This window comes from Coregonus lavaretus (assembly GCF_964263955.1).
Source record: "Coregonus lavaretus genome assembly, chromosome: 4".
Classification (NCBI taxonomy): Eukaryota; Metazoa; Chordata; class Actinopteri; order Salmoniformes; family Salmonidae; genus Coregonus; species Coregonus lavaretus.
This window is the reverse complement of record NC_139991.1, coordinates 34,724,665-34,737,777: the sequence shown is the minus strand read 5'-3', so window position 1 is coordinate 34,737,777 and position 13,113 is coordinate 34,724,665. Positions and strand designations below refer to the sequence as shown.

The following is a 13,113-nucleotide window of genomic DNA, read 5'->3' as shown; positions in this document are numbered from 1 at the left end:
AATAACAATAACGAGGCTATATACAGGGGGTACCGGTACTGAGTCAATGTGCGGGGGTACAGGTTAGTCGAGGTAATTTATACATGTAGGTAGGGGTAAAGTGACTATGTATAGATAATGCAATGGGTGCAGATTGGGTCGTCAGCGGCGATCCCTCGCAGTCCAGACCCAACGTGGTGTTAGTGTTGGTTTGTGATCCACTCCAAACTGTCAATGCAAAGATCATGAATCAAAATTGTGTCGATATTGCAAGAAAATATTGTAATAGCATATGACCATACCACAAGGTAGGTACTCTACCTGCTTCATTCATGATGAGAAAACCAACTGGAACAAGCTAGCTAGTTAGCCAAGTTTCTAGTTAGCTAACTAGCTTATATTAATCAGTAATACAAAATATGCCTAAAGGTTTTAAAACGTTAGCTGTCACCTTGAGGCTTGATAGAGGGTAAATCCCTGAAGGGAAGGCAATTTTGGTATTTGTTAGGTAGCTAGGCTACCAGTTAGCTTTTACCCCCCTACTGGCTGCTGGCCAAATTAGCTAACGTTCTTGATTCTAGTAACTAAGACAAAAAAAACATCTAAAATTAGCTACTCACTTTAGCGTTAACTTCTTTTGAGGTATTGTTTCTCCCGTTGTCAGTTTGACCACACACCGTTCACACACTCATTTGTGGAGCTCAAATAAAAAAAAGACAGTTGGAAAATATTTGATTCTTGTTAGGCTACCAGTTACAGTGCTTTTAGCTTGCGGTTATGCAGACGGAATTACATGTTTTATAGCCAGTGTCTGAAAGAAAATATGGATTTAATATTTGTCAAATTATTGACCATGTCTTCAAAACTGCATCAGACATTTTTCTTATTTAGCATATCAAAAGCATATCAAGATCCTGATATGGACCTCAGTCAAGAGCATATGCATTGTATGTGCTGAGAAAATATACTATGTAGGCCTACTGTCAGTATTTGTCATCATATAGAGAAAATAAGATGTCCACATAGGCCTATGTCAGGATAGCTAATGAGTCAATATCCGGCCATACAATGTATGATATCCGGAGGGAATCCAAAAATTTATTTGGCATGAAATAAAAATATGGATTGTGCTGAAAACAGAAATGCATCAGAAATCGTCCTTATTTTCAGCATATCAAAAAGCATATCAAGATCCGGATATGGACCTCAGCCAAGAGAAGGATATCTGGAATCAATATCGCTTCATATTTTGAATATGCTGAGAAAACACGTATGCGACTTAGACAGTCAGTATTTGTCAACATGAAGAGAGAAAATAGGATGTCACATATCTCAGGATATTGAATCAGTCGATATCCGGCCATAGGAAATGTCCATGTGTGATATTCAGAGTAATCCCAATATCATATATGTCTAAAAGACACATCTGGATTCAGAATTTGTCAGGATATGGTGCATATCCACAAAACTCAAAATATGCATTGAAAATGGTCTGTATTCTCTAGAATATCAAAAACGTGTAATGTAAAGATATCCCTTTTCGCCCAGTGTCTTGCCAACTACTATGGTCATTGTCATCCCAAACAACCATAGGAGTTGGCTACTGTACACACACATCTGGGACCAGGCTAAACCGCTACAGTCTAGATAGACCCCCCTCTCCTCTACCTTCCACAGGTTGTTGCTGTAGAGAATGTGTACTCAGGCAACCTAACTGGTAAAACAAGGGTTAATAAATAAACAAACCTCTAACCTCTCCTCTCTCCTTTGTGTCTTGCAGGTATTTATGAGCAGGCATTTCTTCTATTACTGCAGTGAACCAGTCCTGGATGTGAAAATAGCCTTTTGTCAGGTGTGTGTTCCTTACAGGTAAAATAAGGTACAGTATTCATTCACTTCCATTTCCCCTTTATTAGTGTTATGTCTGTTTCATAGAGTTGGAAAGAGGGTCCACCCCCTATTTTTGCCATTATCTCTTCTGTGACGGCATGGGCAGCACTATTGAGGGACTAGGTCTGCCTTAAAATGGTGGTGGTGAAAGCCTTCTACGGGGCCACCCATGCTAAAACAGGCTTTGTGAAAAGTGTGCCATATATCCAAATCTAAGGTGCGTTTGTGTCTCATATGATGACCCAAGGGGTACTGTAGCCTTGTCCTATACTGTATGTGCTGTAGCTAATTACTTTTTGTTAGCATCAGTGTTAATAGATCAGCGGTTCCCAAACCAGGAGTCGCAAGCCCATGTTGGGCCGCCTGATGTGAAAACGGGGTCCCGGGAGAATTTCCATAATCCTGAAGAAAATAAAGATATACAAAAATATATATATTTTAAAATATCGTCTTTGTATCTCAAAATCATTTTAATGTGGTTAGCCTTAAACATCTAAATGAAAATTACTCAAATTTGTCAGATAACACTATCAAACAAATAATGTATGCTATTGCTAGCAATGAAGAGGAAACTCTGACTGAACGACTCAAAAACTCCCCAGTTTATGCTCTCCAAATGGACATTAGCTGTGAGGGCTGAGATGCCCATGCATTGACTTTTGTTCGCTATACATCGGGGGATGCTATTCACGAGGACATATTGTTCTGTCTCACGATTCCCGAGCATCCAACGGCACAGGGGATATTCAAATCAAATCAATAATAAATAAAGGAACATATAAATATATGGATGAGCAATGTCATTGTCAGAGCGGATAGGCTAAGATGCAAAAGATAGTATAGAATACAGTATATACATATGAGATGGGTAATGCAAGATATGTAAACATTATTTAAGTGACATTACTAAAGTGACTAGGGTTCCATTTATTAATGGAACAGTTTCTTGAAGTCCACGATCATCTCCTTAGTTTTTTTGACGTTGAGTGAGAGGTTCTTTTCCTGACACCACACTCCGAGAGCCCTCACCTCCTCCCTGTAGGCTCATCTTTGTTGGTAATCAAGCCTACTTCTGTTGTGTCATCTGCAAACTTGATGATTGAGTTGGAGGTCTGCATGGCTACGCAGTCATGGGTGAACAGGGAGTACAGGAGGGGGCTGTGCACACACCCTTGTGGGGCCCCAGTGTTGAGGATCAGCGAAGTGGAGATGTTGTTTCCTACCTTCACCACCTGGGGGCGGACCGTCAGGAAGTCCAGGACCCAATTGGCCTCAAGCTTAATGAAGTCACATAATTAGTTAAATAAAGTCCACCTGTGTGCAATCTAAGTGCCACATGATCTCAATATATATGCACCTGTTCTGAAAGGCCCCAGAGTCTGCAACACCACTAAGCAAGGGGCACCACCAAGCAAGCGACACCATGAAGACCAAGGAGCTCTCCAAACAGGTCAGGGACAAAGTTGAGGAGTACAGATCAGGGTTGGGTTATACAAAAATATCAGAAACTTTGAACATCCCACGGAGCACCATTAAATCCATTATAAAAAAATGGAAAGAATATGGCACCACAACAAACCTGCCAAGAGAGGGCCGCCCACCAAAACTCACGGACCAGGCAAGGAGGGCATTAATCAGAGAGGCAACAAAGAGACCAAAGATAACCCTGAAGGAGCTGCAAAGCTCCACAGCGGTTATAGGAGTATCTGTCCATAGGACCACTCCACAGAGCTGGGCTTTACGAAAGAGTGGCCAGAAAAAAGACATTGCTTAAATAAAAAAATAAGCAAACACGTTTGGTGTTCGCCAAAAGGCATGTGGGAGACTCCCCAAACATATGGAAGAAGGTACAGATCAGATGAGACTAAAATTGAGCTTTTTGGCCATCAAGGAATACGCTATGTCTGGCGCAAACCCAACACCTCTCATCACCCAGAGAACACCATCCCCACAATGAAGCATGGTGGTGGCAACATCATGCTGTGGGGATGTTTTTCATCAGCAGGGACTGGGAAACTGGTCAGAATTGAAGGAATGATGGATGGCGCTAAATACAGGGAAATTCTTGAGGGAAACATGTTTCAGTCTTCCAGAGATTTGAGACTGGGACGGAGGTTCACCTTCCAGCAGGACAATGACTCTAAGCATACTGCTAAAGCAACACTCAAGTGGTTTAAGGGGAAACATTTAAATGTCTTGGAATGGCCTAATTGCTGTACCTCAGCGGAACCCATCCAACTTGAAGGAGCTGGAGCAGTTTTGCCTAGAAGAATGGACAAAAATCCCAGTGCCATGCTTATAGAGACAAACCCCAAGAGACTTGTAGCTGTAATTGCTGCAAAAGGTGGCTCTACAAAGTACTGACTTTGGGGGGGGGTGAATAGTTATGCACGCTCAAGTTTTCTGTTTTTTTGTCTTATTTCTTGTTTGTTTCACGCTAAAAAATATTTTGCATCTTCAAAGTGGTGGGCATGTTGTGTAAATCAAATAATACAAACACCCCAAAAAATCCATTTTAATTCCAGGTTGTAAGCAACAAAACAGGAAAAATGCCAAGGGGGGTGAATGGGCGGCAGGTAGCTTAGTGGTTAAGAGCGTTGTGCCAGTAACCGAAAGGTCGCTGGTTCTAATCCCCGAGCCGACTAGGTGAAAAATCTGTCGATGTGCCCTTGAGCAAGGCACTTAACCCTAATTGCTCCTGTAAGTCGCTCTGGATAAGAGCGTCTGCTAAATGACCAATTATTTATTTATTTTATTTACTTTCGCAAGCCACTATGAGTCTTTCTGGGTAAGTCTCTAAGAGCTTTGCACACCTGGATTGTACAATATTTGCCCATAATTCTTTTAAAAAAGTCTTCAAGCTCTATCAAATTGGTTGTTGATCATTGCTAGACAACCATTTTCAAGTCTTGCCATAGTTTTTCAAGCAGATTTAAGTCAAAACTGGAACTCTGGTGGAAAGCAGACTGAAACAGGTTTTTCTCTATGATTTTGCCTCTGCTTAGTTCCATTTAGTTATTTTTTTTATCCTGAAAAACTCAAGTCCTTGACAATTACAGGCATACACATAACATGATGCAGCCACCACTACCACTATGCTTGAAAATATGGAGAGTGGTACTCAGTAATACGTTGTATTGGATTTGCCCCAAACATCACACTTTGTATTCCGGTCATAAAGTCATTTCTTGCAGTATTATTTTAGTGCCTTGTGGCAAACAGGATGCATGTTTTGAAAAAAAATAATCGGTACAGGCTTCCTTCTTTTCATTCTTTCAATTAGGTTTGTATTGTGGAGTAAATACAATGTTGTTGATCCATCCTCAGTTTTCTCCTATCACAGCCATTAAACTCTATAACGGTTTTAAAGTCACCATTGGCCTCATGGTGAAATCCCTGAGCGGTTTCCTTCCTCTCCGACAACTGAGTTAGGAAGGGCGCCTGTATCTTTGTAGTAACTGGGTGTATTGGTACACCATCCAAAGTGTATTTAATAACTTCACCATACTCAAAGGGATAGTCAATGTGTGCCCATCTACCAATAGGTGCCCTTTGCGAGGCATTGGAAAACCTCCCTGGTCTTTGTGGTTGAATCTGTGTTTGAAATTCACTGCTCGACTGAGGGACCTTAAAGATAATTGTATGTGTGGGGTATAGAGATGAGGTAGTCATAAAAAAAATAAAGTTAAACACTATTATTGCACACAGTGAGTCCATGCAACTTACTATGTGTCACGATGTCAGTGTATGCGGTAGACTGAAGTCAGGCGCAGGACACAGAACTCAATGAAAAAACGTATCTTTACTAATACACGTAAAGAAACAAGAAGCCTCCACGCAGGGAGGAATAAACCCGCTCACCAACGACATCAGCAAACAAACAACAAACACGCACAGAACACAATGGGAGCCACAGGGTTAAATAGGGGCGGAGTAATCACAAGATGGGCAACAGGTGTGAAACAATCTGACACAACAGGTAGAACATAGAAACATATAACATAGATCGGCAGCAGCTAGTACTCCTGTGACGACGAACGACGAAACCTGCCCGAGCAAGGAGGAGTGGCAGCCTCGGCAGAATCCGTGACAGTACCCCCCCCCCCCCCCCCGACGTGCGGCTCCAGCCGTGCGTCGACACCGGCCTCGGGGACGGCCAGGAGGGCACGGGGCGAGTGGGATGATTGCGGTGGTAATCCCTCAACATGGATGGATCGAGGATATCCCTCCTAGGAACCCAGCACCGTTCCTCCGGACCGTACCCCTCCCACTCCACGAGATACTGCAGGCCCCCCACCCAATATGGACTGAGCCGAGTACGCCGGTGCCCCCTCGATGTCCACCAGCTACCACCGGCCTGAGGAGAGACACTAATACATTTTACATTTTACATTTTAGTCATTTAGCAGACGCTCTTATCCAGAGCGACTTACATCAGCAATTAGGGTTAAGTGCCTTGCTTAAGGGCACATCGACAGATTTTTCACCTAGTCGGCTCGGGGATTAGAACCAGCGACCTTTCGGTTACTGGCACAACGCTCTTACCCACTAAGCTAAGCTACCTGCCGCCCATACGATAATTAGTAGGAAGTTGTAACCTATAACATACCTCGTTCAATCTCCTCAGGACTTTGAATGGCCCCACAAACCGCCGACCCAGTTTCCGGCAGGGCAGGCGAAGGGGCAGGTTTCGGGTCGAGAGCCAGACCCGGTCCCCCGGTGCATACACCGGGGCCTCACTGCGGTGGCGGTCGGCGCTCGCCTTTTGCCGCCTGATGGCCCGCTGCAGACGTACATGGGCAGCGTTCCAGGTCTCCTGCGAGCGCCGAAACCACTCGTCCACCGCAGGAGCCTCGATCTGGCTCTGATGCCAAGGTGCCAGGACCGGCTGATAACCTAATACACATTGGAACGGAGACAGGTTAGTAGAGGAGTGGCGGATGGAGTTCTGGGCTATCTCTGCCCAGGGGAGGTAAACCGACCACTCCCCCCGCCGGTCCTGGCAATACGACCTCAGAAACCTACCCACCTCCTGGTTTACTCTCTCCACCTGCCCGTTACTCTCGGGGTGAAATCCTGAGGTCAGACTGACCGAGACTTCCAGACGTTCCATGAACGCCCTCCAAACCCTAGAGGTGAACTGGGAACCCCGATCAGACACATTACATTTACATTTACATTTTAGTCATTTAGCAGACGCTCTTATCCAGAGCGACTTACATGAGCAATTAGGGTTAAGTGCCTTGCTTAAGGGCACATCGACAGATTTTTCACCTAGTCGGCTCGGGGATTAGAACCAGCGACCTTTCGGTTACTGGCACAACGCTCTTACCCACTAAGCTACCTGCTGCCCTAGACACTATATCCTCAGGCACCCCGTAGTGCCGGAAAACGTGTGTAAATAGGGCCTCAGCTGTTTGTAGGGCCGTATGGAGACCGGGCAGCGGAATGAGGTGGCAGGACTTAGAAAACCGATCCACAACGACCAGGATCGTGGTGTTCCCTTGTGAGGGGGGAAGATCCGTCACGAAGTCCACCGATAGGTGGGACCATGGTCGTTGTGGAACGGGTAGAGGTTGCAATTTCCCTCTGGGCAGGTGTCTAGGAGCCTTACACTGGGCGCACACCGAGTGAAGGGTGAAAACAAAACGGGTGAGAAACATGGACCACCTTGCCTGGCGAGGGTTTAACCTCCTCGCTGCCCGGATGTACTCCAGATTGCGGTGGTCAGTCAAAATGAGAAAAGGGTGTTTAGCCCCCTCAAGCCAATGTCTCCACGCTTTCAGAGCTTCGACCACAGCCAACAGCTCCCGGTCCCCCACATCATAGTAGCGCTCCGCCGGGCTGAGCTTCTTCGAAAAGAAGGCACAGGGGCGGAGTTTAGGTGGCGTACCTGAGCGCTGAGACAGTACAGCGCCTATTCCAGCCTCGGACGCGTCCACCTCAACCGTGAAGGCTAAAGAGGGGTCCGGATGAGCCAGCACTGGAGCCGAGGTAAACAGGTTTTTCAGACGACTAAAAGCCCTGTCCGCCTCCGCTGACCACCGCAGACGCACCGGCCCCCCCTTCAGTAACGAGGTAATGGGAAATGCTACCTGACCAAAGTCCCGGATAAATCTCCGGTAGTAATTAGCAAAACCCAAAAATCGCTGCACCTCCTTTACCGTGGTTGGAGTCGCCCAATTACGCACGGCCGAAATGAGGTCACTCTCCATCCTCACCCCTGACGCGGACATATGGTACCCCAAGAAAGAGATGGACTCCTGGAAGAACAGGCATTTCTCTGCCTTAGCATACAGGTCATGCTCCAACAGTCTTCCAAGCACCTTACGCACCAGGGACACATGCTCGGCCCGTGTAGCGGAGTATATAACTGACTCCATCGTGGTGCGTGTTTCTGTCACGATGTCAGTGTATGCGGTAGACTGAAGTCAGGCGCAGGACACAGAACTTTACTAATACACGTAAAGAAACAAGAAGCCTCCACGCAGGGAGGAATAAACCCGCTCACCAACGACATCAGCGAACAAACAACAAACACACACAGAACACAATGGGAGCCACAGGGTTAAATAGGGGCGGAGTAATCACAAGATGGGCAACAGGTGTGAAACAATCTGACACAACAGGTAGAACATAGAAACATATAACATAGATCGGCAGCAGCTAGTACTCCGGTGACGACGAACAACGAACCCTGCCCGAGCAAGGAGGAGGGACAGCCTCGGCAGAATCCGTGACACTATGTGACTTGTTAAGCAGGTTACTTCTCCTGAACTTATTTAGGCTTGCCATATCAAAGGGGTTGAATACTTATTGAATCAAGACATTTCTGCTTTTTATTTTTAATGTATTTGTAAAAATGTCGAAAAACATAATTCCACTTTGACATTATGGGGTATTGTGTGTAGGCCAGTAAACATTTTGTAAATTCAGGCTGTAAAATGACAAAATGTGGAAAAAGTGAAGGTGTTTGAATACTTTCTGAAGGCACCTGATTGATTTGTTTGTATTATGAAGGCTGAATATATAATACATGCCTTTATGTTGCAGGCATATTGTAGTCATCATGATATTAACAAAAAATGTATTATATACAGTCGTGGTCAAAAGTTTTGAGAATGACACAATATTGGTCTTCACAAAGTTCGCTGCTTCAGTGTTATGAGATATTTTTGTCAGATGTTACTATGGTATACTGAAGTATAATTAGAAGCATTCCATAAGTGTCAAAAGCTTTTATTGACAATTACATTAAGTTTATGCAAAGAGTCAATATTTGCAGTGTTGACCCTTCTTTTTCAAGACCTCTGCAATCCGCCCTGGCATGCTGTCAATTAACTTCTGGGCCACATCCTGACTGATGGCAGCCCATTCTTGCATAATCAATGCTTGGAGTTTGTCAGAATTTGTGGGTTTTTGTTTGTCCACCCGCCTCTTGAGGATCGACCACAAGTTCTCAATGGATTATGGTCTGGGGAGTTTCCTGGCCATGGAACCAAAACGCAGATGTTTTTTTCCCCGAGCCACTTAGTTATCACTTTTGCCTTATGGCAAGGTGCTCCATCATGCTGGAAAAGGCATTGGTCGTCACCAAACTGTTCTTGGCTGGTTTGGTGAAGTTGCTCTCGGAGGATGTGTTGGTATCATTCTATATTCATGGCTGTGTTCTTAGGCAAAAATGTGAGTGAGCCCACTCCCTTGGCTGAGAAGCAACCCCACACATTAATGGTCTCAAGATGCTTTACTGTTGGCATGACACAGGACTGATGGTAGCGCTCCCCTTTTCTTCTCCGGACAAGGTGTTTTCCGGATGCCCCAAACAATCATAAAGGGGATTCATCAGAGAAAATGACTTTACCCCAGTCCTCAGCAGTCCAATCCCTGTACCTTTTGCAGAATATCAGTCTGTCCCTGATGTTTTTCCTGGAGAGAAGTGGCTTCTTTGCTGCCCTTCTTGACACCAGGCCATCCTCCAAAAGTATTTGCCTCACTGTGTGTGCAGATGCACTCGCACCTGCCTGCTGCCGTTCCTGAGCAAGCTCTGCACTGGTGGTGCCCGGATCCCACAGCTGAATCAACTTTAGGAGACGGTCCTGGCGCTTGCTGGACTTTCTTGGGCGCCCTGACGCCTTCTTCACAACAATTCAACCTCTCTCCTTGAAGTTCTTGATGATCCGATAAATGGTTGATTTAGGTGCAATCTTACTAGCAGCAATATCCTTGCCTGTGAAGCCCTTTTTGTGCAAAGCAATGATGACGGCATGTGTTTCCTTGCAGGTAACCATGGTTAACAGAGGAAGAACAATGATTTCAAGCACCACCCTCCTTTTAAAGCTTCCAGTCTGTTATTCTAACTCAATTACCAAGACAGAGTGATCTCCAGCCTTGTCCTCGTCAACACTCACACCTGTGTTAACGAGAGAATAACTGACATGATGGCAGCTGGTCCTTTTGTGGCAGGGTTGAAATGCAGTGGAATTTTTATTTGGGATTAAGTTCATTTTCATGGCAAAGAGGGACTTTGCAATTAATTGCAATTCATCTGATCACTCTTTATGACATTCTGGAGTATATGCAAATTGCCATCATCAAAACTGAGGCAGCAGTCTTTGTGAAAATTAGTATTTGTGTCATTCTCAAAACTTTTGACCACGACTGTACACTACATGACCAAAGGTACACTACCGTTCAAAAGTTTGGGGTCACTTAGAAATGTTCTTTTTTTTCGAAAGAAAAGCAAATTTTTTGTCCATTAAAATAACATCAAATTGATCAGAAATATAGTGTACAGAGGCCCATTATCAGCAACCATCAGTCCTGTGTTCCAATGGCACGTTGTGTTTGCTAATCTAAGTTTATCATTTTAAAATGCTAATTGATCATTAGAAAACCCTTTTACAATTATGTTAGCACAGCTGAAAACTGTTGTGCTGATTAAAGAAGCCTTCTTGAGAGTAGTTGAGTATCTGGAGCATCAGCAATTGTGGGTCTGTTTCTCAAACTAGACACTAATGTATTTGTCCTCTTGCTCAGTTGTGCACCAGGGCTTCCCACTCTGGTTAGAGCCAGTTTGCGCTGTTCTGTGAAGGGAGTAGTACACAGCGGTGTACGAGATCTTCAGTTTCTTGGCAATTTCTCGCATGGAATAGCCTTAATTTCTCAGAACAAGAATAGACTGATGAGTTTCAGAAGAAAGTTATTTGTTTCTGGCCATTTTGAGCCTGTAATCGAACCCACAATTGCTGATGCTCCAGATACTCAAGTCTCAAGAAGGCCAGTTTTCAGCTGTGCTAGCATAATTGCAAAAGGGTTTTCTAGTGATCAATTAGTCTTTTAAAATGATAAACTTAGATTAGCAAATACAACGTGCTATTGGAACACAGGACTGATGGTTGCTGATAATGGGCCTCTGTACGCATATGTATTCCATACAAAATCAGCTGTTTCCAGCTACAATAGCCATTTACAACATTAACGATGTCTACACTGTATTTCTGATTAACAAAATTGCTTTTCTTTCGAAAACAAGGACATTTCTAAGTGACCCCAAACTTTTGAATGGTAGTGTATGTGGACACCTGCTCGTCGAACATCTTATTCCAAAATGATGGGCATTAATATGGAGTTCGTCCCCCCTTTGCTACTATAACAGCCTCCACTCTTCTGGGAAGGCTTTCCACTAGATGTTGGAACATTACTGTGGGGACTTGCTTTCATTTAGCCACAATATCATTAGTGAGGTCGGGCACTGGTGTTGGGCGATTAGGCCTGGCTCGCAGTCGGCGTCCCAATTCATCCCAAAGGTGTTCGATAGGGTTGAGGTCAAGGCTCTGTGCAGGCCAGTCAAGTTCTTCCACACCGATCTCGACAAACCATTGTATACTGTAGCATTAAGATTTCCCTACACTGGAACTAAGGGGCCTAGCCCGAACCATGAAAAACAGCCCCAGACCATTATTCTTCCTCCACCAAACTTTACAGTTGGCACTATGCATTCGAGCAGGAAGCGTTCTCCTGGCATCCGCCAAACCCAGATTCGTCCGTCGGACTGTCAGATGGTGAAGCATGATTAATCACTCCAGAGAACGCGTTTCCACTGCTCCAGAGTCCAATGGCGTCGAGCATTGCTCGGCCATGGAAACCCATTTCATGAAGCTCCCGACAAACTGTTCTTGTGCTGACGTTGCTTCCAGAGGCAGTTTGGAACTCGGTAGTGAGTGTGACCGCGGACAGACGATTTGTACGCTCTTCAGCACTCGGCGGGCCCGTTCTGTGAGCTTTTGTGGCCTACCACTTCGCGGCTGAGCCGTTGTTGCTTCTAGATGTTTCCACTTCACAATAACAGCACTTACAGTTGACCGGGGCAGCTCTAGCGGGGCAGAAATTTGATGAACTGACTTGATGGAAAGGTGGCATCCTATGACGGTGCCACGTTGAAAGTCACTGAGCTCTTCAGTAAGGCCATTCTACTGCCAATGTCTATGGAGATTGCATGGCTGTGTGCTTGATTTTATACACCTATCAGCAACTGTTGTGGCTGAAATAGCTGAATCCACTAATGTACCTTTGTTTGAATGAATGAATGAACGCACAAATAAATGGACGAACAAATTAATTAACTTTAATAATTCAACTGGTGGTAGAGCCAGTCAGAGAGGTGAAAGTGACATCACTGACCTTTGTTTGTTTGTTTACTGTAGGGTTTTGGTAAACAAGTGGATGTGTCATACATTGGCAAGCATTACAACATGAGCAAATGCAAAGTGGACAACCAGTTCTACAGTGTGGAAGTAGGAGATTCCACCTTCACAGTTCTCAAACGCTACCAGAATCTAAAACCCATCGGTTCTGGAGCTCAGGGAATCGTCTGGTGAGTACTGGAATCCTCATTTTACACTCTTTGTAGTGTAGTGAATGAAAATGTACATTATAGAGGACAAATAAATTCATAACTTAATATTTGGTTGCTGTATAATGTGCTAGTAGATAGAGTTGTGTGGCTGGATGTTCGTTGCATTATGGTCTTTGCAAAGATTTATACTGTGTATCACGGTGACACATGTATTTGTATATGTATGTACAGTATGTGTGAGATAAAAACCATGAGTTTGATTAATGAAGAGTTATAGAAGAATACCAAATGGATGATTAAAGCTGCAAGCAGCAATGCTGGGGTTCAAGCTGTGGGCCCACTGTGCCACCATCAGGACAAATTGGGCACATCTCCCTAGGATGAGCTAC

The 13,113-nt window shown here is 44.6% G+C and overlaps 1 protein-coding gene across 13 annotated transcripts in view; it reads left to right on the top strand.

Moving 5' to 3' along the window:
* Window positions 1-1,762: 1,762 nt before the first annotated feature.
* The window catches only part of mapk10 (mitogen-activated protein kinase 10), a gene marked incomplete at both ends in the record, with an annotated part of 72,092 nt that continues 60,741 nt past the window's right edge, over window positions 1,763-13,113 (top strand). For 6 of the 13 annotated variants that reach the window (XM_084160546.1, XM_084160555.1, XM_084160544.1 and 3 more), the window contains 2 exons: window positions 1,766-1,831; window positions 12,573-12,742. In XM_084160546.1, coding sequence (XP_084016672.1) covers window positions 1,766-1,831; window positions 12,573-12,742 — 236 coding nt within the window. Of the gene's footprint in view, window positions 1,859-12,572; window positions 12,743-13,113 lie in introns of those variants that run through there. The other 7 variants (XM_084160552.1, XM_084160551.1, XM_084160550.1 and 4 more) reach the window with 3 other exon arrangements.